Source organism: Phascolarctos cinereus, unplaced genomic scaffold (genome assembly GCF_003287225.1).
Source record: "Phascolarctos cinereus isolate Bilbo 61053 unplaced genomic scaffold, phaCin_HiC Scaffold_4;HRSCAF=312, whole genome shotgun sequence".
Lineage (NCBI taxonomy): Eukaryota > Metazoa > Chordata > Mammalia > Diprotodontia > Phascolarctidae > Phascolarctos > Phascolarctos cinereus.
Genome location: NW_027555847.1, coordinates 354,907,767 through 354,933,343, shown reverse-complemented (window position 1 = coordinate 354,933,343; position 25,577 = coordinate 354,907,767). Strand labels below are relative to the sequence as shown.

The 25,577-nt window shown below is 34.8% G+C and overlaps 1 protein-coding gene across 2 annotated transcripts in view; it reads right to left on the bottom strand.

Annotated features, from left to right (window-relative positions):
• Positions 1-391: 391 nt before the first annotated feature.
• NUP155 (nucleoporin 155) overlaps positions 392-25,577 on the bottom strand; it is a 49,063-nt gene continuing 23,877 nt past the window's right edge. Inside the window, exons 16-35 of one of the 2 annotated variants that reach the window (XM_020995952.2) lie at positions 24,605-24,693; positions 24,083-24,145; positions 23,402-23,540; positions 22,439-22,505; positions 21,356-21,471; positions 20,720-20,820; positions 19,500-19,633; positions 18,208-18,399; positions 17,116-17,254; positions 15,585-15,720; positions 14,882-15,035; positions 14,478-14,582; positions 13,673-13,827; positions 10,284-10,413; positions 9,279-9,392; positions 8,340-8,460; positions 7,790-7,900; positions 3,109-3,245; positions 2,094-2,200; positions 392-891 (exon numbers count right to left, since the gene is read on the bottom strand). In XM_020995952.2, coding sequence (XP_020851611.1) covers positions 753-891; positions 2,094-2,200; positions 3,109-3,245; positions 7,790-7,900; positions 8,340-8,460; positions 9,279-9,392; positions 10,284-10,413; positions 13,673-13,827; positions 14,478-14,582; positions 14,882-15,035; positions 15,585-15,720; positions 17,116-17,254; positions 18,208-18,399; positions 19,500-19,633; positions 20,720-20,820; positions 21,356-21,471; positions 22,439-22,505; positions 23,402-23,540; positions 24,083-24,145; positions 24,605-24,693 — 2,449 coding nt within the window. In that variant the 3' untranslated portion in view covers positions 392-752. The remainder of the gene's footprint in view (positions 892-2,093; positions 2,201-3,108; positions 3,246-7,789; positions 7,901-8,339; positions 8,461-9,278; positions 9,393-10,283; positions 10,414-13,672; positions 13,828-14,477; positions 14,583-14,881; positions 15,036-15,584; positions 15,721-17,115; positions 17,255-18,207; positions 18,400-19,499; positions 19,634-20,719; positions 20,821-21,355; positions 21,472-22,438; positions 22,506-23,401; positions 23,541-24,082; positions 24,146-24,604; positions 24,694-25,577) is intronic. The other variant, XM_020995960.2, reaches the window with a different exon arrangement.

Here is a 25,577-nt window from a genome sequence, read left to right as displayed (position 1 = left end):
TTTGTCATTCCAGCTTAAGTTCCCTGTAGAATTTTCTAAAACCATTCACTTTCCCTCTGAATCATCACTCAGGAACTGGCCTAGATGCCTGCTCTGATAATTCTTTTGAAACAATTTATAGTATTTTTATTGATGTCTCGTTTTCATTAAATCAATTTGCAAACATGTTCCTTCCCTGCCTTCTCCAGGAAGCCAACTGTTGTAACAAAGATTAAAAAAGATGAGAAAAAGCAGTTCAGCAACACTAATCAACACATCAACTATATTATCAATACCCACAAACCTCCCACCTGCAATGTGGGGAAGAAACTCTGCTAACATCTCTTAAATATAAATATTTTTAGGATAACTGAATGTTTAAACTATAAAAATCACAAATAAGACACATGTATAAAACATACACACGTACATAGTGCCATCTTTAATCTCTATGTATAATGAGGTGTGAAAAAAAGACTTCAAAACAGGTTTTAGTTTGGCAACACGTTATTTCAATTGCATAAAAATGATTTTTTTAAAAGGACTAACATAACATACTAGTAGTAAAAAAAGAAGTCATTTGGCATACTTTCTACCACTTGTATGTACCAGAAAGTTAAGAACACAGAAACCATACAATCCAATGATTGTATAATGCACTTAATTCCCTAGGTTTTCTGGACAGCTATTCTTCTGGATTAGGGTACGTATATCTGAACATTTATTTTACAGTTCAAAGAACACATATTTAAAGTCCATTTCCATCATAGTAATCAATGAAGTCGTTCTAATTTAGCCTGAAGAGATTTAAAATTCCCAGTGCTAGCTTGTACTGCTAGGGTTGAGCTCATAGACTGGAGTTCAACAAGATAACAGCAAACAGCATCCATACAGAGATTTGTAAAACGTCGTCTGTAAAAAAAAAAATACAGGTTTATCAGTTTACATCCTTAAAAACATCTCATACATGCCCTTATATTCACGTGTTTTTTTCTTTTTCTTAAATCAAAGGTAAGTGAAAATGGAATGTGCACATGAGAAATAAATGACAAATAATAAAATTACAGAAAGTAAAACTAGGGAAATAATCAGTAAGGTTAGGGAAATACAGGTAAGTGGTGTTGCTTTCAAGTTTTTAGGTACTTCTAGGTATACAATAAATTATTATTATTATTATATAATACATAATATATTACATATAATGTATGATATATTATTATATAATAATAATCATTCTGTAAAAGAGGGTACTTGATCTAAAGGGGGGACAGGATGGACAGCATATTAGACATTGCTATGCTCATCTCTGACATTAGAAACAAAAACGGGGAGAAAATGAGGAAGAACAAGTCAAGGGAATGAAGGGAAATGAATTTTATAGATAACATCCTTGGTAATTTATGTCAATAAATTTTTCTAAGGTTTTTAAAGTGGCCATTTTGAGAATGAGAATGATGACCAGATGCATAAAATCAGATGAAATTAGGAATACTACAGCATTAAAAATGAAAAAGCAACTTAAATTTTAGAGCAGCAGTCCCTAATATGATTTTGCTGAGGGTACAATGATAATTTTTAGAAACAAACCAGATTTTTCTTAAGCAGTTTTCAAAATTAAAATAAAATTGGATTGTTTCATGTTATTTTCCCTCTCTATTTCTTTTTAGCATGGAGTAGAGTTAGAGATGTAAATAAAAAATTATCAGCTAAGAGTGTGAATGCCTAGAAGTCATTATTAGCACCTATTTAGTTTTGTCAACCTGGGTATACATAGTCAGAGTCAAATATCATAGGGGGCTATATTGCTACATGATTAGAGGAGTTAGTTTAAAGACTAAGGTATTGTGAAAAGGCTGAAAATACAAGTTTACTTACAAGTACTCCTTATAAATTTCTAAGAACAGAAGAATATTAATAGACAAGCATGAGTAGGTCAATTACAACAATACAGAGTAATTTTTAGCAGTTAATTTGTATTGTGTCAAACTGATCCACTCAGTCAAAAGGAAAAAAGTTTTACAACTTTTCCCATCTCAAATTCTTACTGCAAGAGCTTTATTTTAAGAGTTTTAAAAACTTTTGGCATATTGTAACATTCAATAATTTCTGATTACCTCTCATAATTAGACACCTGGTTTGGATTCTCAACATATCTAGACAATAATACATGTATACAATCCAAAAGGTGCAAGGGCTTCTTTATCCTAGTCCAGAATGGGTCCTATAAAGAAAGGAGACATACAAAGAAGTATGAACTATAAGCATTTTCATCAAGCATCTAAGTCAGCTAAAGAAGTTAGATTTACTACTATTATTAACAAGTCCTCTGATTGTTTTGAGGTAGCACAGCCTGGTGGAGTATTGATTTGGGAGTTAGGGTTTGAATCCTAGGTCCACACTGACTAGAGTCTGTGGGAAAATCCTAACTTCTCTTTGGAAACCCATACCTTTCTATGGATTGCTGCATAGACTGGCTGAGGAAAAGCACAAGGCTCAGTTCTGGATCTAGCCCTGTCCCTTACGAGCTCTTTAAAACTAGACAGGCCACATATTCTCTCCAGTCTGGAGTTTATTAATCTGCAAAAAGGGCAGTAATACTTGCTTTCCCTGTCTCACAAAGTTGTTGTGAAGAACAAATGAGAAGATAATGTGTGAATATGCTTTTAAAAAGGCAAAATAAAAACTAATAGAAATTTAAGATATTATTATTTCAAAACCATTGCCTTTGATCATCAAGAAGACAGGTATGGTTCTTATCCTTAGGAGTAAAAATAGGCAAAAATTGGGTAAAATAAAATGTTAATCTGAAGTTTCACTCAATGAAAAGAATTTTAAAGAATGAACAGCTTAAATGAGTTAAACAAAGTAAGTCTGACTCTTTTTTTTTTTTATTGAAGGTGGCCATCACAGTTTGTGCTTTTAAGTCTACAATTTGGTTGCGAATATTGCTTATTCCACTTTGAGTTAGAATGCATTTAATTATTAAAAGATTAGCAGACTGAAGAGATAGCATTAATTGTGCCATTAAATAAATCTTCTGTGAAAGTTATCTTCTCACATTTCTCATAGGACTTTGTACTAGAAATCTGTCAAACAAAAGGCAATATATTCCAATTGTTTTTTCCTTACCCTTGATTTGAACAACTGATCATATACTTCTAAAAGTCTGGGCAGTGGTACTCCTATTTCATGCATTGTTTGTATCACAAATCCTACATCCCAGTTCAAGTTACATACTTGCTGCTCTAAAAACTGTATGATAAAATCTGAAAAGGAAAAAAAACACAGTAAGAAATCAGAAACAGCTTTATTCATTTAGGAGTAGGTTTTAAAGAGAAATTTTTAGATTGAGCACAGGTTACACTTGAAAAATTAATGTCACTTACTTGGAATTAGCAGGTATTTTTTTATGCCAGTAAAAAAAAAAGAAGGTTCAAATTACATTAATTCCTTTTATAAATTTAAAATTCAATTTTGTTTTATTCTTTCATTTCTGAATTCTCTCCCTTTCCTCTCCCCCACCCACTGGGAAGGCAAGAAAAATAAAACCCATGACAAATATGTATAGTCACACAAAACAAATTCTAGCATTAGCCATGTCAGAAAGAGAGAGAGAGAGAGAGAAAGAGGGGGGTGGGGGTGGGACAGACATGCTTCAATTTGCACTCTGAGTCCATCTGGAGATAGCATGTTTCATCATAAGTCCTTTAGAATCACGGTTGGTCACTGTACTGATCAGAGTATTGAGTCCTTCAAAACTGATTCAAAAGATTATTTCATTGCTTTTTCTCAAAGATACTAAACAATTCCTTAATTAAACCAAATAATTCAGAATTTAGCACACACAAACCAGCTAAATTACTATCCATAGGACAACAGTTAGTACTCTCATAAGATGGATAAGTACTGCAAATTAATCTTATAGATTTATTAGTATGAATTTTGAAATAACATTAAGACTCCTATGGACAAATACTTTCAGATAGTTCTGTGCCTGGTTATCTCAATCTGTTAGGGCCTTGTGCTCCTAAGGTCAAAGATATACATTTTATCTCTTTTGCTTTGGTTAGTTCTTTCTTCTGTTCCCAAAGCCCAGCAAGTCTTGTAAATGAAGGTCAGTGGTCATTCAGATAGGAAAAGGCAAGAATACAAATCAATGTAAACTGATCACTCCTATAGGAAATATAGAATTCAGACTTAGGTCAACAGTATTGTTTTTCTATATTGCTGTAACCAAATTAAAATAAAAAGTTTTAAATTATTCCTGTCCAGAGAATAAGTAAAAAATGAGAACAAGAGGGCTGCTGTTAGGCTGGTACCTCATTTTAATCTAAGAGCTTTAACTTTTTATTCCTACATGCATGAGAGCGTAAGTGTGTGCGTGTGTTTGTGTGTGTGTGTGCGCGTGCGCGTGTGGGTGTGTGTGTACACACATGTAAACAACTCTTTGAGACAGAGTGAGGTCTTCATGGAGTTGTATAAAAAGCAGTGGACTAGAGAGGCAAGAGACATGGGCTCAAACACTTACTCCTCGTGTGACCAAGTCTTTCTATCTCCCTGAAACTTAATGTCCTTATATGAAAATGAGAATAATACTTTATCTCTTGTCATAGGGTTGTTAGAAGGAAATTCCTTTAAAAAGTTATTGAAGTCCCTAACTATTACCATACCACCCTATAATGGCACAAATAATCAAAAGTACTAAGTCTTTAACAACAATGTGTTTTAAGAATTCAATAATCCCAAAAGCTCAAATAACTAAAAAATGTTTCTGCAGTCTAAGAGAAAACTATAAATGAATAATTAATTATCAATGATTTATAATTTTATAAGGCTATTTCTACGTTGTATCTTAGGACAGATATGGCCCAAACATCTACAACTCCTATGTTTAGAATCTAGTGCAATTATTATCTGCAGGGGGCAGCTAGGTGGCGCAGAGGATAGAGCACCAGCCCTGGAGTCAGGAGGACCTGAGTTCAAATCCGGACTCAGACACGTAACACTTACTAGCTGTGTTACCCTGGGCAGGTCACTTAACTCCACTGCCTAGCTAAAAAAAAAATTTTATCTGTATTAAAAATGTTCAAGCTCCTAATACAACCCTGAATTCTCAATTAAACACTATATTTTGTTCAGTAGAGTTTTAGTGTTGTTTATTTTATTATATTCTAATTCTCTGAAAATTAAAAAGCAAATCTATTAAATCTATATCAATTTGTTAACCAGAAAGAATAGCGAATCAAATAAAACCTTGTTCTCCAACTATTTCCTATAAATACCAGCTTAGTGTAGTGGCTTTTAACACCAGAAAGACAAGGCATGCAACTGACACAAACTTTTTTTTGACACATCAAACTTGAAAAAGCTTAAGTGTTTCTACTTCACAATTTTTTCTATAGCTTAGTTACAAATGTTTCTTAGTACTCTAAAGACTTCAGGAAACAAAAGAAAAAAAGTAGTTCTATCGATAAGGACCAGATGGTCAAATGAATCATTACATTACTTTATACTGTTTTTGTTTTTTTTGTAAATAAGAGGAAATGCTCCTAAATTTTTTCTACTGGGTCTTTGTTCATATTATTAGTCTTTTCACCTTGAAACAGCAGTAGTATATGTCAAATGGTTATAAAATATGAATGTATTTAAAGATCAAAATAAAACTTCATCATTGCAAAGTTTCCATTATTTTACAAATTTAATTTTTTCCTGATTTTCAGAATTTATATTTTGTTATAATGATATAGCTTTGCATGTATCTCTCTAACAGATTTTAAAACTAATGAGAAATATTCCATCCAACTCATCTGAAGGTGAACCATTAGATGATGAAATTTGATGACTTAAATACTATAACTGCAAGGAATGAGGCAGAGAAAGAGTATCCCCCATCTGATTCCAGTGATGATAAGTCTATCAATGAAGTTCCTTCTACAACTGACAATCTAAAAGATAATGAGTAATTATTTTTTACTGGACCCAAGTTCACAACAAAAGAGATGAACTACAGTGTCTCAAAGGTAAAGATGGTTCTTCTTGGCAGTGGGCTGCTGCTTCTCGAGGAGTGGGAGGTCTCTTGCAACAGCTAAACATTACTTTGATCTGGTGCTACTGCATATTCTACAACCCATACTTTCAAGCAAAGTCCTTTTTCTTCTTTTTGAATTTCATTTAGAAAGTGAATGTTCAGAAACTTTTAGAAATGTACAAATGCCAAAGATCCACAAGTAACAGGCAATGTTAATTAGTCTATTACATTAGATGAAGTTTAGAAAGTTCATTGTTCTTATTGTTGCTTGGGCTTTATTGGCAGAAGAAATCTATCCATAAAAAAGTATGTGGAATAGCCTCTGGGTGTATCCTTTCTTCAATAATAACATGCCCTGTAACAAACTTCTAGATAGGAGTTTCCTTCATTTTGACCTGGAAGCATAAAGGAAACACAATCTATCTCAGGGCAATTTCTGTCTAGTGTCCCTACCAAGGAATCCTTTTATTGAAAACTGTCAGGAGGCATTAATTCCTGATGTATAATGGTTGATGAGCAGTTGCTGTGTTGCAAGGGTGGTACTCTGTAAGTTTATTCAACGTATGGCAAAGAAACCAAACTAATATGGCCCAAAATTTTGGTTGGCAATTGACACTGAAAACTCATACTTGCTAAATGGATTCCCTTAGTTGGGGAATGACAATATTAGTAGTACCAGTGTAGTTATAGCTTTTGTGTTGAAGCTCATAAAAACACTATTCAACAGCGGCTACAATGTAACCAGTAACAATTTTTTTTTTACATTCCTTGATCTTTTCTTAAGACTTTCAAAGCAAAGATGCAGCACAGTTGGAACTATTTCACAGAACCACAAAGAACTTCCAAAGTAATGAAGACATGCAGGCTGCTGCATGAAACTAGTTTTGAAATCTATAGAGAAGCTAGGGATGATGCTGACTTTATGCCAGTGTAAGGAATCCAAACCTGTAACTAGGATGAGCACCCTCCCTCCAGATGTGCAGAGTCCAGCAGAGGACAACCCAAAAGCCAGATATTATGCTATTTTATACGACAATATGATAGGAGCAGATGTTCAGGGCAAGAGGTTATTTGGGGAAAGCAGCAAGTAGGAGATGGCCTAGGCACCTTTTCTCTGACTTCTAGAACATCATAGAATATATATGGTCCTCAGCAACATCTTGATAATATATAACTGAAACATTAGCCATCAAAAATACATTCATAAGGTAAGCGAGCTTACTGGAGATTGTTCAAGTGGCAAACTGGAAGTTAAAGCAACAATGCTCCTCTAGCCCAAAGGTGTGTGCAAATCTGCCACGTGTGTGACAGTACCAAATGCTGGAAGAGGACCTGACATAGGATTACTGTGCAAAAAACTTATCTGTGGCAAACGCACGACAAAAGTGTGCAAAATGCAATCCACAAATAATCACGTATTTATGAACTGTATTTTGCACATTTTTGATAAATATTTTGCTTTCTCCTGTCTGTGTAAATGCACTTTAAAAACCACGTAATTAAAAGCAGATATTATAATTTTAGTTTTAAGCAAACATTTTTATCCTATTGTCTATCTTAACTTACAGATACAAATAAAACATCCTGCAACAATTAATGTAGCATGGTCCATTGAGGTACTCTGAAATCCCATTCCTTCTTAGAGCTTTAACACTGATCACATCACAGATATAGCAATGGTACCATGGGAGTAAAAAAAACCCCAAAACTGTTGTAGCAGTTGTATGCTAACATCTATATGTATATATCTCTAGCTCTGTATTTCCAATGTTCACTGCTTACCTAAAGGAAAAAATCGAGGTGTGCCAGCATAAATTTTGCCGAGCAGCACAATTTTCAGACTAAGAGCTTGCATCCTATCTGAGGAACTCATTGTCACACTGTCGTTCAACTCTGCAAGAAAGAAAGAAATCTGTCACATTTCATTCTTTTCAAAAGTTAAAATTTATAAAAGTGGCCTAAAAGAAGTCTGCCACTGAAACTACGATGAACATTATTAGTATATTCTGGTCTATTAATGCTAGCAATCCAGCCATGCCCTCCCAGAGTGGCAGCCAGGAGAGAGGTTTAGGGCAGGCACCTCTTACTCTCACTAGGTGATTTTTCAAAGATAATATTTACAACAGGACAGAAATACAGCTTTCTTTGTGGTCAGGATACACCAATGTTTAGAATGATAAACTGAATTTGTAATTTTGTCAACCTTACATGGCTGTGCACTCAGCCATCCAGGTAAACAAAATTTTACTTGTTCTTGATGTTTGGGCAACTAGCATTTTCTTATTTCTTCCAAGTCATTTACACATTTTTATCAGTATATCCAAGCACTTACCCTTTTCTATAATATCTTGCCAAAGTGTCTGAACCAAGATAGGGTCTGAATGACCAGCACAGTGAATTATTGCAAGTTTACACTCTGCAAGTTTGAATGGGTCAGCAAATTCTCCATAAAGCTAAAAAAGAAAAGAAAAGAAAAAAAGAAACTCAAAAAGTAAATTAAATCACAAAACAGCTGAAAAAGTAAACAACAGATTTACCAAAGAAAACTATACATGTAGTGAACCAATCCAGTGAAACTTTATCAATCCTGTTTAAGTTAAATAAAACATACCAATAAGGCTTTTTTCTCTCCTAAAAATGGAATATGAAATATGACACAGAAAACTCCCTTTTAAGAAAGGGAAAGCTGAGACAATGTAACAAAATTTCTTTAGAAAGTCCTACTTTTTAAAAAAATGCTAAAGGTTTATTTATTTATTGAGAATGAATCATCTTTCCCAGATAGGAGTCTGAGAAACCATAGTACTAAACACCACTAATATAGGGTCCTCTAACCTAGAAATAAAGATGATTTAAATTGGAAGGAATGGTCATGGTCAAAAAAGTCTGAGTGGAAAAAGGTTGAAAAGTATATAAAAAAATGAATGCTTCCAAAGGAAAGGGTGGAGGTTGGTAATTGTTTGTAGTAAGAGATCCTTATGAAAAAACAAAGCAAAATTAAACAGATTTTCAGGGTTAGACTGTTCCTAAAAGTTATCAGGGTATTTCTCACTAGGCTGAGACTGTCAACCTGCTTTTTTCAAATAAAGTGGTAGTCAACTCTGGAAATACCAGCAAGGTGCTCCTGAACCATTAAAGCTTTCCTGGCCTTCCTTCAGACTCCAGGGAATCTTTTTTTTTAACTACATAATCTAAACCAAACAAATAACCTTATTTTGCATTTTTGGCAAAAAAAATTCTAAAAGCTCTACAACAGTTTTGTCTTTATTACCTTGGTTATGTCCATTAGCTCAGAATCTAGCTGTGAAATTGCATCTTGCACCGAAGAATGATGGGAATACTGTCTTTGTAATGTATCTTGAATCTGAAGCTGGATCCTAGCAACCTAATTTGGGGGGAAAGGGCATTTTTTGTAAAATAATAGGGCCTTAAAATTCTGAAAGGAAAATAATTTTTTTTAATATAAATTTATTTATTTTTAGTTTTCAACATTCACTCCCACAAGTTTTTGAATTCCAAATTTTCACCCCATCTCCCCCTCCCCCCAACCCAAGGTGGCATGCATTCTGAATATCCTGAAAGGAATATAATTAAGAAATAAAATGCTCTAGTAAACCAACAACTCTTTACCTTTTGGATCTCACAAGGCCTATTATAATTTCTTGAAATTATAGTAAATCTACTGTCAGACACTTATTAGCTGTGTGACCCTGGGTAAGTCTCTTAACCTCTTTGCCTCTGTCTCCTCAGATGTAAAATGGAGATAATAATACTACCTAACTCACAGGATCATTCAGAGGAACACAGGGTACAAGGTAGACACTATATAAATGCTTATTCTCTTCTCCATGTGCCCATCCACAAAGAGCTCCCAATGTGAAACTCTATGCAGGTCATCCATCACCTTTTCAGAAATTTAGTCTTGAGAGAAGTGCCTAGGGTGCTAAGAAATTAAGTCCCAAGGTCACACAGCCAGTATCTGTCAGACACGTGACTGGAACCCAGGTCTTGCTGATGTGGAGGCCATTCTACATTTATCATGCCATATTACGTACAGCTCCATGCTGGTTATATCTAGACAATCCAAATGGCTGATTTAAAAACAAAAAAACCCCAGCATTTTTAATGCACTGAAACATGGACAAAAAGGAAAGAATAAAATCTGTAGCTGCTATGGATCAACCACTTCATACAAGCATAATTCAATGGCGAGGCAGACGCTTCCTCAAGTATGAGAGATAATAAGCAGAAGGTTTCAATGACTCATTTTCCTTACTTCCATCTTTTCTTCGAGTTCATGTAGGAATTCACCATCTGCAGCTATCGATGAAATGGCAGTGGAGCTTTTAGCACTAAGAATGGCACGAGCAATATATTCCAGACGCTGTTGAAGTGAAATTTCAGTACTGAAGGAAAAAAAACCCAAAAAACATAAATTAGGCGCCTCAGCCACCAAGGCCCATATATTAAGATGAAGCACTTTGCCTAAAATGAACATAAAGGGGCATTCTAAACTACTGACAAGTAACTGTGAAAACTCATAAACAGCATTTCCTTACAGTATCCTTCTGTAAGATTGTATTACTTTTTATCGTGGCTAAGCAACAAGCTGTGTACTGTGGGGAATCTAAGAGATGTATCAAATTTGGCTCCTAATCTCAAGCAGTATCATAAGGAGAGATCACAGTAAAAGCTTCTATAAACATTTCCTGAATTGATAGGGATTAATTTCCTGAATTAATTTCTCAAAGGGATTTTTCCTCCTATCCTTCCTAAACATTTAAAAGTATATGTGAATGGAATAGGTTTTTTTTTAAACAGAGGTTCACAGACAAAGGAGGAGGTGCTTCAGACCTCTGGCATAGTGGCAGTACAAAGCATGGGCTTGGGGGCTGACAATAATGAAACAATAATATCAGACAGATCAGGTGCTGAGGTAACCCAGGATGAGCAAGTGACTATCTGTACGGTATAACATACCCCACTCTGTCACTGATCACATGCAGGTTTAAAAAACATGACTATTTTGCATGGATGGTATAATAAGGAAATGAAATAATAAATACCAATTTAAATGTTTTTTGTTTCCTATCTTCACTGAAAACTTTAACCCATTTTCTCTTTCAGACCATTCACTCTATGATTTCAGGTACCTTTCCATGCACCAAAATCAATATTTAATGTGATAATTACACTAATACAAAACAATTTTTTATAATACCTATTTCTGAGGTTCTCTAAAAGAAGTCACTTAGGAAAGGAATGGAATGGGATTCCACAACCAACAAACAATGAACAGCTCTAATTTTTTACAGAATGGGCACTTGTGGACTGTACAAAGATTATGCTGTACACTCCTCCATGTGGTGCACTGGATGGATGCTAGTCTTGAAGTCAAGATGGCTCACGTCCATATCCTACCCTAGACATTTACTAATAAGTTGTGTGATCCTGGTCACCTAACCTTTCCCAGCCTCAATTTCCTCATCTGGATCATAAGGATAAAAATAACACCTGCCTCCCAGAGTTGTAAAGATCAAATGAGATAATATTGTAAAGCATTTTGCAAATCTTAAGGCACTCTGTAGGCATGAGCTATACCTTAAGGTAGATAACTGCTGCACTGCAATGAATACCAATAATGTTGATTCTTGATTGAGTCCATGAATTAACTAGGTCCTTTGCTTGAATTTGCCTTTTAAGAGACTTCAAAACTCATTAGTTTTCTTTTCCCTTTGGCTTCCTTCATTCTCCTCCTCAGATCAGTAAGTACAGGCTGCCCTCTCCACCCCTGGAAGGCTAAATTTGAGAGTTTCCACATAGAACCTGAGCCACTGTGAATGTAAGAGGCAGGAAGGCTGGACTTAACTTTGGGATTCCATGTGCTCTTAAAGTAAAAACAAAATGATACGAAATTTCTTAAGGAAAGAGAATAAACTGACTACTTTTAGTAATGTCCTAAGGGGTTCTAAAGATCTTGTTTCATCTTTTCTAAGAGGCCTGGGTCCCTAGAAACCTCCTCTCCCTTGACTCAGCCCAGCTTTGGCTCAGTTCTGCCATGTAAAAGAGGTGCAGCTATATTTCAACAAGGGAAACCCCAAAAGGAAAGTGTAATGCTCCTTTCTCTTTTTGGGCCTTCATACCCAGTATCATTTACTACTCTTTCCTGGTTAAGGATGATACTAAAATAGAAAAATATACACCATAAATTCCCACAAACTACAGAATTTAAAAGTATAATACTGCTGTGAGAAAAATTTCATCATATGGCACAGGCCAAAAGTTTGGTTTGGCTGATTTCACCACAAATAGGTGAAATCTTGAATAGGCAACAATAAGGGTATTTTCATCTTTCTAAGGTCTTACATGTAAAAGTTGCTTAATAATTCTTGTTAAATTGGCTTCCTTCCTCAACAAATCTATCCATTAAAATGGGGTTCTAATTACCTACATATTTAATTTATCCAAGCTGTTCATTTAACAATGAGGAATGAATGCATGTATGATTTGCCTCGGTGTCACTGACATCAACATAAAAAAGCCTAACTAAAATAGCCAAAATTTATTTCAACACATATCTTGTTACTATATTACTCACTACTTATCCTAACTGAACCATTTGGAGTGGTCAGTTTGAACTACTGAACATTTAGAATTATACAATAATTAAAAAGAAATATAGTTAGATTACTTTTAAGCAAATCCAGGAGTTCTATTTAATAGCTACCAGTAAAAAGTATTCTCAGGCACAGGGTCCTGAAAATGGGTTATTACCAACAGAACCACAGAATCCAAGGGTTGGAAGGAGACTCTAGAGTGACCCTCCACCTGACCCAGAACCTCCTTTAACCACAGCCTCCAAAATGTGGCAACTCTGCACCTGCCACCAGACCTCCAATGAAGGGGAAGTCACTGCCTCCAGAAGTAGCTCAACAAAACTTGTCTTTACGTAAGTTTCACCCACTGCTTCTGTTCGTTCCTGTGGGGCCAAGAAGAACAAGTCTCTTCCTGTGCCACCCCCCACTCCCATTTCCACATGAAAACTTTCAAATGCTTCAAAACTTTTTTCATGCCCCTTGCTGAGTCTTCACACTTCTCCAGACTAAACATCACTAATTCATTCAAGCAATCCTCATATGGAACATCTGCAAGTCCTCTCAATATCCTGCCTTTTAGAAAGGTTCCAGGTAAGGCTTGATCTAAGAAGAATAGAGTAAAACTGCTCAGTCATTTCAGTCATGTCTGACTCTTTGTGATCCCATTTGAGATTTTCCTGCAAAGATACTGGAGTGTTTTGCCATTTCCTTTTCTAGCTTATTTTACAGCTGAGAAATTGAGGCAAACTGTATTAAGTGACTTGCCCAGGGTCACACAGCTAATAAGCATCTGAAGCCAGATTTGAATTCAGGAAGATGAGTCTTTCCAACTCCAGGGCCAGCATTCTATCCACTGTGCTCTATCCACTGCACCACCTAGCTGTCCATATGTTCACAGGCATATAGGAAAAAGGTAAATTTCAGCCCAAGTCACTCCAAATGATCATGAATCCTAAGTTATAACACCTGAATGACTAAAGTTTTAGTGTTCTTTTAAAACTTCAATATTATTTCAGAATTAAGTAGATTTTTAATTATTTCTCACACTGAAACAAAACCTTTTTCATACCTATGCATATCAGCTAGTTTAGCCAACACTCGAGCAGCATTACTAAAACTCCTGTTCTTCTCAAAGTATCTCCAGAGTAAATCCATATAACGGACTTTGTTTTGATCAACCTTGGCCATACGGACCAGATGTGGCTCCAGAAATGGGGAAGCAATCTGGAAGATTTATAAAGTCAGTTAAAAGCATTTACTAATTGTTGAATATATATACACCATTGAAATAAAATTGCAAAACACACATCTTTTAAAATGTGATTGTATCTCATTAAGGAAATCAGGAACATAAAAATAAAATCTTAAAGAACAAGTAAAAAAAGGAGATAATTTTTGTTAAAAAGGCCTTTTAAAAACATAATGTAAGCTCAGTGGCAGTGTTGCCTTTTTTTTTTTAAAGGCAATCGGGGTTAAGTGACCTGCCCAGGGCCACACAGCTAGTAAGTGTCAAGTGTCTGGTCTGAGGCTGGATTTGAACTCAGGCCCTCCTGACTTCAGGGCCGGTGCTCTATCCACTGCACCACCTAGCTGCCCCTAGTGTTGCTTTTAAGAGGTTGTTCCATACTATATGTGAAGCAAGTCATACCATGACATTGAGACATAGACAGTAGCATACATAGACACATTCGTTATTCCTGTCAACACTGAAGATGACAACTCTAACCTGAGTTCCGGATTGAGAAAAGACACAAATTTGTTCCATATTAACAAGCAATGAGAGAACACAATTCCCAATTCTTACACATGTACTTAGGTATATGTAACCCTAACACTAATGAAAGAATTAAAACATGAAGAAAAACCACTCTTACCTGCAGCAGCTTATCTGCAAGGTCCACTTGTATCAGCCAGTTGTAAAGAGCAATGCTAAAAAGTTCATCTTTAGACCGCTGAGCTAATTTAAGCATTTGTTCAAACTAAAGGACAAAAAATATGCAATAAAAATATTGTAAAAATTCACTGATGATTGAGATTAGCTGGTATATATACATACACACACTAATTTAGTAATAAAAATTGTTAATAAACAGAAATTTGAAGTTTCATCACAACCTAGAATGTACAACAGTGTAGTTAATTTATGGCTCTGATACAGGGCAAGTCCATCATATGTTAGGAGCACTTCAGGAGCAATTTCCAAGACACATATATATTTGTTTTCCCCAAGGCTTCCTACACACCTCTACAAACTTTGTTTCAAAAACTGACTCCTTACGTGATGTCCTGCTTCTTCATTACTCAACATATTGGGGTCTGATGACAAAACTGGAGGACCTGGCTTTTTAGGCACACTGGGAGACTGAGGAGCAGCTTTACTCTGATTGACAAGTTCCTGAAGTGTATCTGTAATGCACTTGTAGCTATTCAACCTGTAAAAATTTACAAGATATCATAGACATTTAGATAGTGGCTTAACTCATTGGCTTTTACTCATATAATTTAAGTAAACATTTCAATTTGAGAAAAATTAATAGGGATATATATGAATAAAAATTATACAATATATGCTTTTATTTTTTTATTATAAGAACTACAGGTTACACAGTGATTTTTTTTAAACACACCTGAAAATTCCTTTTCAAACATAAAAGCTGATGATATAATGAAAACAAATACCAAAAATGGCTCAAGTACTTTAGCACAGCTTACAAAAGTTCCTTTGTGTACTTCTCTTCAATAGCTATCCAACACTGTGCAGACTTTTAGAAGCCCTATCCTAAATTTACAAAATAACGAACTCAGAACAGAAACAAACTTCAAATTACTACTAAAAATATAATTCATAATTTAGTAAAAAAGTGTTTTAATAAACATATATAGGTGAATTAAAACTGAAACTGTTTCAAATGTGAAAACAATAACAAAAAGCATAATGTACAACCCTGATATACCATTAGGATTGTCAACTGCCAACTTGCCTCTCTTGGAAAGCCTGCAGTCCCACAGTATCTTCTTCTGGCTCTCCATGTTTATAGAAATGGAGTCCAAGACCTTGAGGATCTTTTTTCTCAGCAGCCGTGAGAGAGAGTTCCACAACACCCTCATAAAAACGCACTAATGAAAAGGGAAAATGACGGATTGGGGATTATATTGATTAGCTGACTATGAATAATGGAAAACCACATCTGAATCCATACTGCAGGTCATCCAGAGGAAAATAGAGAGACACATGGTGGGTGCAAAAAGGCTGCAGCATATTACCAAATGAAGGAGTACACATACAACACACCAAAAAAAAGAAAAAACCCGGAAGAGATATCATCAATGAGATATATGACCAGACAAAAGAGACAGGTGGCGTAGTGGATAGTGCTGGACTTGGAGTCAGGTAAACCTGTGCTCAAATCCTTCATCACACATTTATTCCTGTGCTACCCTAGCCAGCATCAATTTCCTCATCTGTAAAATGGGGGAAACCGCATTTATCTTATAGGGTTGATGTAACAACGAAATGAGAAAATAGATGTAAAACAATAGATGCAAACTTTAAAATGCTATGTAACTGTTAGCTACCATTAAAAAGAAAATGAACATGATGCAATGACTAACCATGATTTGAGAGAATCAATGATAAAGAATGCTACTCATTTCATGACAGAGAGGTGATGGACTAAACTTGCAGAATGTGACACATTTTTGGACATAGGCAACATAGGAATCTGTTTTGCTTGACTCTGCATGCTTGTTGTTATTTTTTTTTTAAGTGGGAAGGGGAGAAAGAAGAAAAGACAAAAAGATTACTAAGAAATTAATCAAAATACATTAAAATATATAAAATAATATACTTTTAAGAAGTGATGGATCAATCATGAAGTGCCAGGCTAGATGGCCTGTGTACTGCACTGCACCCCCCAGGATGGGAAGGTGAAGATGGCTTGTGATTAGTACCACTGAGGAAGCAACCAGATAAGAGAACACAGATTCACTGACAACTGAATAATTAAATACATCTCTTTCTCAGAAAGCACACAAAAATAATATATTATCTTCAAACTTCACATCTGGTATCTTGATGTCCATAGGATCTTTCTTTGGTGACAAAGAACAAAATACAACCAGAAGACAACAAAGTCAAAGTTCCTCCATCCAAAGCCTCCAAGAAAAATATGAATCAGTCTCAGGCCATGGAAGAGCTCAAAAAGGATTTTGAAAAGCAAGTAAGAGAAGTAGAAGAAAAACTGGGAAGAGAAATGAGAGTGATGCAAGAAAATCATGAAAAACCAATCAACAGCTTGCTAAAGGAAACTCAAAAAATACTGAAGAAAATAACACCTTGAAAAACAGACTAACTCAAAAGGCAAAAGAGGTACAAAAAGCCAATAGGGAGAAGAATGCCTTAAAAAAGATGCTTGCCAGTAGTAACTTCCCTTATTTGTTGTGTCTCTGTATTCTATTATCCACCCTTGATCCTGCATGTTAAAAAACCATAAAAGACACTTTGTTTCTCACCTTGTCTATACTGAGCACAAACATTGGAAAGATCCACTTGATGACTAATTTTCTGATACTCCTTCAGTGATTCCCTTAACATTCTTTCCTTTTCAGGTTTACTTTGAACTTGTCGGGAGCGCTGAAGAAGCTCGTTTGCCTAAACATAAATAGATAATCAGACTATGCAAAAACGTATGCAAGGTAAAGGAATATTCCTATATATTCCATCTAGGGTAGAACATACACTTGATCTATTATCATTAAAATATTAAATTAATTAAAATACTAAAAATTTACAAATTTGCTTCTTTGTAGTAGCAGAAAGTAAGCTATTTGGTAAATGATCTTTAATAAAAGTGAAGAAATCAAACTTATGTTTGATATCTCTAGTATAAAAGTTACAATGACAACTTCATAATCTTTTTCACCTAAAGGAAGAAAGCATATTGCTTTATTTCACTACATGGGTAGATTATGATTAATTATAATTATATCTTTGAATAAAGATGTTTTCAATTCCCATTTATAAAAAAAGGAGGATAATAATGGCATTATCTACCTCACAGGGTTATTTTGAGAAATAGTAATACTGAAAATGACATTTCTATAGTCCTCCATGGTTTGAAAATGCATTACATACATTATTTCATTTGGGCCTCATGAGGTAAACACTACATATGTTATTACCATGATCAATGTTTTATAGGAAAGCACTTTGTAAACCTTAAAGGGCTATATAAATATGATTATTAATGAACATAATTTTATCATCATCATTATTATTATCAGGTATACTTTCCTAATATTCCGTTAAACTGAATTTTTACTGCAACTCTGTCCTGTACTTTTAAGAGGTGTTTTATATTTTAATTTAATTTCAGGCATTCAGATATGAATACTTTTTTTTATAAAACAAATATTTTAAGATAAATCCATAAGTCCTCTTTACATCTTAGATCATCTACTCTTATGAGTTCATAATGAAGATAGAAAAATGAAGCCCAGAGAGGTAACGCATATAGAATGCTCAAGGTCATACAACAGAACTCATGTCTAGTGCCCTATTAACCAGTTACAACCTTCCTAAATTCTGGACCCTGCTCATCATACCTTGGAACAAACTGCATCATCTGTGCTATACAGAAGAGGGCAGATGTCTTGTAAGTGTGAACTGATACCATCAACAGCAGCATTATCTCTGATATAACAATTGATAAGAGAAGCAATCAATGCTCCAGTCAGCTCTTTGTCTCTAATGACCAGGTCTTTGAAAGTAGTGATCTTCAATTGCTCTTGAAATTCCTAGAAGAAATAAATATACTACTCTGTATTTGAAAAGTAGAGAAGCCTCACACTTCCAAGCAAGATTATATATGCACAAATTTCTCTCCACTAGATAAAAACCCCAAACACCAACTAAATTCATAATGCAAGGGAGATGTCATCATCCTCAAATAAACTATAAAATCACTGCATTTGAACCAGAAGGAACCTTAGAGAACCAAAACACCCCTTCCCCACTTTATGGACGGGAAAACAATGGCAACTTGTCCAGTCTTGGTGGGCTGGAACTAAAACCCAGGCTCCTGGCTGCCAGTCAACTCTTTTGAACACATTTTTACAGCTTGTTGGTTATGTACCCTAATTGGATAACAACAGGGTTCTAGGGAGTCTGAAGCATGGAACAATTAAAAAATTATTCACATTTGTCTTTCAATTCATTATGAGACTGGGGTGGGAGGTGGGGTGGAAGGGAGGAGCAGCAAATTACATGTTCTATATATAAGCTATTATTTACTTTGCATTTGCAAAGCACACACCATATGATGATGGAGGAAGGAAGCCCTGAAGACTGGTGACAGAGAAAGCTAGCCAGAGATATCCCTCAGATAAATCACAAAGTGAATACTGAGTTGCTGGTATGTTATCAATAACCTTAAAGCCTACCTCAAATTACAGTGCATGCTAAATAAAGCTAAAAACTATTATTTAGGTTAGCACTGAGCATATAATTTTCATTAATAAACAGATACCTCTGATGAAACACCACCCTCAGTTTTCTAAATTTCAAAAAGAGTAAGAATCTATCTAAGAAAAGAACTTCATCCAAAAAATAAGGAATATCAATAATCCTTTCTAAAAACTCTTACTTAGGGGAAAGAGTCACTATGAACCAGAACAATATGGATACACACACACATATGCATGCACTCTCATTCAAAGGTCAGTTTTTATAACCAGTAACCATGCTTCTTGGGGTGATCATTCTCTAATACCATTATTATATATTAATAAAATCCTCTCCAAAATAACTGACTCCTCTAAACTGTAAATAAATGTCAAGCACATCTGAAGAAACAATCTGAACTCTACTGTTAATATGTTCCATGAACAAAAAATACCTTCTGAAGCTCTCCAACAATGACAGTGAATTGGTGTTCGCACAGGAGTTTCCATAAAGCCAAAGCCTGGTATGATTTGCGAACCAACTGCTGGATCCCTTGAAGTGAAATTTTTTCACTCACTTGAGCCTCTGCTGGAAAAATAAAACTTAGGGAGTTTCATAATAAAGATCGATGTAGAATAGTATGGCGGTGAAATGACATGTTCAGCATGTGGGCAGAGAATGACAGTGACGAACACTGTGGAGCAGCCCTTCTTCACCTTTCCTGTGCCAAGGACCTGACATTCTGGAGAAGCCCTGCTCAGAATGTCTTAAAATACATAAGATTGAAATTAAAAGCATTACCAAGGAAAGCAATTATACCGAAACACATTTATTAAAATATTTTTAAAGTTAGTTCAGGGACCCATGGTTAAGAATGTTTATGTTTTACAGTTGCTGACATTAGGTTTCTAAGTTTTTCAGGAGCCATTATTACGCTACACCATAGGACAGTATCACTAATATAAAATGAAAATGGTAAGAGTTGGGATAATGCTCATCCCCAGGAAGGATCTTGTAGTCATAACCCTTGATTAACATGTACAGGATTCAATGACTGGTAAGTGAGTTTTTACAAAATCAGAGCTCACTGGAACTCCTTAGAAGGCATCATATAGCCATCCTACAGCTGTGAACATTTTATTATTACTCTAAAAAAAGAAATTCTACATCCTAATTTTTTTTTATTCTTCTTTTGGATACTGATTGCTGGGGCCATATCTTTGTTAGTTAAGTATTTCCACCAAAGTGAAAGCAAAGAAAATACATACGGGTGAAATCCATATCAGTTTATTTTGTATATGACTAAAAAACCTTAGCATGATAAAATGTTTATTTTTTTAAAAAGTATGATTAAATTTAAAAAAAAAAGATTTTGATGGAAATGAATGTGGAAGCACTTTGAAAAATACAAATACCAGGTTATCATCATTAATTGCAGTTTACCCCAGTAACAAGGAAAATAAAGGTAACTTTATGCTGTCATGTGACTGACAAATTCACTCATTCCAATCTACTAGAGAGGGATCAGGCCTTCGTTTATCTTTGTTTCTCCCAAAACTAAGCACAGAACTTTGTACAAAGCAGGAAATTAATATTTTTCAACTGGCAAATCTGGCTAATTGAGATTCTAGACTAGAAATACGCACATTTGATTTTGCAAGAATAATAACATACCATGGAATTTCCTCTGTAATTCCTGTTGCATTTGTTGAGAACTTCCATTTTCAGGACGCATGAATCCAATCAGCCTCTGTTGCACTCTGGCAGGAGTAGTACTGAAATTGGAATAAAAAATTTGGGCAGCTGATATAAATGGGGAAATTTCATTTGAATTACATTAATTTTTCCTTCACCCTTGAAGTTCCAAAGACTTGGTATGAAGAATGGTGGTAAAAGAGGGTATAAAAGAGTATGCTATCAGAGCTATATGTCCCCTTAATATTCCCAAGGAAAAGAAATTATGAGAAACTGAGACAAAAGTAAAAAAGCATGTCAATATTTGGGTATGGATCCAAATTCAAAAGATAATATGAAGCAATCGTGACAATTTTGGCAGAAATCAAGGTGAAATTAATAAATGAAGGAATATTCCTCATTAATATTTAAGTAGAGCAAATACAGTAGGCCTGCCTTGTCTGAGAATGACTGGTACTGGAAAAAGACCTTTAAATTGAATTAATTCAAGACATGGACCAACACTTATAGTAAAGAATGAAAAGATGGTTTGATTGAAACTTTATACTTAAAAATGAAACAAAAATGATTAATTTAAAATAAAACATTTTTTTAAAAGACAAATTTTATTCTTACTGTGGGTTCCCTATGGGGCCGCCTGCAAACTGTGAATTTCTGTCCAGAAATTCTTGCAAACCTTTTAGTTCTTGTAGCACTGATTCTAGCAGCTGTGGTGGTACGCTACTTTCAATCTACAAATAAGAGGAACATTCAAAAAAGCTGAAAAACTACATTACAAAATAAAATATGTAACAACTTGAACACTCGGTACTGAATAAAAATAACTTGATTGGCTCACTGTGACAAGCAAGACTTTCAGAAAAAACAAAGGGAGCTACCCACTGATTCATACTGAGACTTAGGGGTTAGTAGGTAAACAAATATGGAAATAAAACAGCCTCAGAGTTGAAAAGATGACAGATAACTTTTGTGTTTAAAAAAAAAGTCAAGCAAAAAAGAGAGAAATATGTTGAGTTTATATTTGTAAATCAATCAATAAACATGTATTAAGCACCTACTATGTGTCAGGCACTGTGCTAAGTGCTGGGGATACACAAAGAGATTTCCAGGTCACTTCAGCTGTGTGTCATCATCTATAAAATAAAGATTTTGGCCCTGGTGACCTGTAAGATCTCTAAGACTGTGATTCTAATCTGATGGAGTACAAAAGTAAATATAAGGCAGTTTCAATTCTACAATCTTTAGCAGTAGATAACAGAGGATATCTGAAAGGTCGCCAACTCAATACAATTAGAAGACATATATGTGTGTGTGTGTGTGTGTGTGTGTGTGTGTGTATGTGTGTGTGTATACATATATGTGCATATATATATGTACACATGCCTTCTCTAAAAAATTTAAACTTTTCCATTTAAATTGTTTTAATTTGAAATAAATCACGAGGTACAAACACATGCAAAAATGTTTCTTATTTAAAAGCCTAATACATGTTCAGACACAGCTAGTGTTATCAGTTTGGTTTCCTTGATTATAGTTATTATTTGGGAGGATTTAGACAATTATTAGGAGTCCCTGTAAAGTGAAAGTAATATTTAAAACAAAGGAAAGAATCAATAAAATGTACATAAATAAAAGGATTTTTAAAAGAGCCTAATAAGTACAAAGCAAAAAAACTAAAAACTGGCACCCCACACTTACCGCAATAATCTCTCTGTTGCCACTCTTGAATACTCTCTCCACAACTAAACTTGCATCCCAAATATTTCTGAAACACAGGAAACTATTTTAATTAACTATTGCATTGACTCAATAAAAAAAATCTAAACACTGTTAATGACCTTCATCTAGCACATCAATTTAAAATATAATGCTGAAGAAATCAGCTGCTTTTATACTTGACATATCCCAAAAAGTCAAATTTACTTCATTCGTTAAACTTCTGTTGAGAGAAAATAATGCAAATTGCAGTTTATGCAAGGCTGCTAAAGGAGACATTCTGATAAAATATATGAAGAGAAGCAGTTACATAAGATGATGTAGGTGGAGGTAAGCAGAACCAGGAAAAACATATATACAACCACAACAACATAAAATTACTTTTTAAGTGAATACATAACAGTGTAATTATAATAATCAAACCTGACCCTGGAAAAGAGTTGAGAAAATGCACCTTTCATTCTTTTTTGCACACTCTAGGTGTGTAATATTGCATATGGTGTAGGATTTAGTTGATATATTAGTTGGTTTGGCTGACTTGTTTTTCCTATTTCCTTATTCTCTCTTATTAAGGCATGACTTGCTGAGTATGGGAGGAGAGACAGATATTTTACAGAAAGAAAAACAATGTAAAAACATCTATCAGTAAGTACTTAAAAATATTCAATGGATGCTGATGCTACCTTGTAGCACACAGCCTCCCTTTATTGAATAAACTGTTTTTTAAAACCCAGAGGAGCATGGCTATGTATAAACTTACTTACAATCCCTCCCTTTTCTGTTGTTGTTTTGCTTAATTGTTCCCAGGGATTTTATTTTCTCTGCTTTGTTCAAACAAAATTTATTATCAACTCAAAAAATGAAAAAAAATTGTATTATAAGTTATAATGAATAGAAAACATCACAGAGCTAATTCAAATAATGCATTTTCCTTAAGTAACTTACCCCATAATTCGAGAGAAGTAAATGCAGATACCATTGTGTTTGCCAGAATACACCATCTCTGGCCCAATATTTGTAGTAGGCTGAGACAACTGGCTTCCAGTAAGATACACTGGTGTTGACATGGCAGGAGAATGCACACCTAGGACACACATAAATTCTTTAAAGTTTCCAAACCTTCAATGACAAATGTTTTTCCTCATGTGCACGACACAATTAAGTAGACATTTGGTTTGATTTTCCTTAATACCTAATTCAAGTCCAAATACGGCACCCTGAAATATCTACATCATATGAGAGGAATGCTAGGTACAGGTAAAGGAAGACTGACAATGCCTTTGCTTTCTCTTCAGTCTGGAACATGATTATTTAGAAGCCATTTCAGAACTTGTTCACTCTCGCACCTGAGTAAGGGATCTGCCATGAATAGCATACCAAGGGCCTTCTGTCAAACTAAGCCCCACTGTTGACCCATGATAATGGCAGCTGTAATGCCCTTTTTGCTATCTGGTCTATTTTCATTCATTTCCTGAATGTCTGCAAATTAAATTACAGTAGGAAGAGAGTCTTAAGGAAGAGAACTTCCACTGCTAATTCCTACCAGGGACTAAAAATATTAACCAAAGAATATTTAGGGCAGGTTTAGCTTGTCAATGCTTTTAAGTCTAAAACAAAGTAAAGTACCTGGAGAGGGTGTTCCCAAAAAGGATGGATTAGGGTATGGACTACTGACAGGCATTGGGGAACCTAAAAATAAAAGCAGAATATATATGTATAGAAACATAAAAACCTTTGGAAATAGATTCTATAAGGTACAAAGTACCCCTCAAGGCCAACGGGCCTGTGAGCACCATCTCCCCATAGATATGAGGACAGAGCCCAGGGAAGCTGAATGCTCCCCATGGAATCTATCAGAGGCAAAATAATTCAATAACATGATTGCAGCTTTCTCAGAATTCTCACTTTGAGAATGCTGGTACAAAATTTTAGTTGTCAGGAACCATGATTTTGGAAATGATGCCAATGTGTTACAAAATTTAAGATATAAGGTGACAGCAGATACGTATGTTCTTCCATAAAAAAAACCAGCAATAATTAAAACAATGAAATGCTTTCAGCGTTTAAAAAACATTATGGAAATGGTTACAAAGTTTACGAAATTCAAACAGAAACTAAAACAGTCTTATTTCAGCACTTCATACTCACTAGGATAGACAGGAGACCCCAAGATGGGTCCAACATTACTTGGAGGAGGAAGAGCTGATGGAAATCGCATCTGTGCCTCTCCACCATACCTATTTTAATAGTAAAATCCTGAGTCACTTCATTAAATATATATGTTGTTCAGATTAGGTTCAAAATGTTTAAGAGGCAAAAGTATTATACTAAAATATACTTCTTAAAATTATATCAACCATATGCCAATTATAAACATTTTTTATACAAAATAGCATTGTAATTTCCACATAAGGCTGTCTTTTGCTTTTATCTCTAAAATCATAATGTACTCTTTCTAAAAACGATATTTTTTCATAGAAAACATCTATATGAACACATTTCTTCTTAACTATTCAAAGTCCTTCACTGTCACTAAAATTTGACTAATCACAGTTTTAATACAAAATAACAGAACCTTAAGAACTGAAAGGGAAGTCATTTATTTCAATTTCTACTTGAAGCATGAATCCACTCTATTACATGACTGAAAAGTAGACTTTAGGGTAGAGAAAAGAAACTCACTATCCTTCCCATTTCAAAAGCAGCCCATTACTTTTTTGTACATCTCTAATTGTTTTACACACCTACACACATACACGCATACATGCAAACACATATACTCTGAACTAAAATCCATTCTTTGTAACTTCTAGTCACTGTTCTCAGGAACTAAGCGGAATCAATCTAATTCTTCCTCATCAACATTTTATTGGGGGCTTATTTCTCAGGGTTAATCAGAAAAAGAAAGGTAATGGGAATTAGAGCAGGAAAAACATTAGTCAATCTAGTTCCTCCTATTACAAATGAGGAAACCATGGCCCAGAGAATTTAAATAACTTGCTCATAGTCACTCTAGCATTAGGGCTAGAAAGTGGAAAGCTAGTGGAAAGGCATGGTTTCAAACTGAGTCCTTTGGTTTTGAAGCCTATGAAGTTCTTTGTCCTAATGGAACTTGCATTTC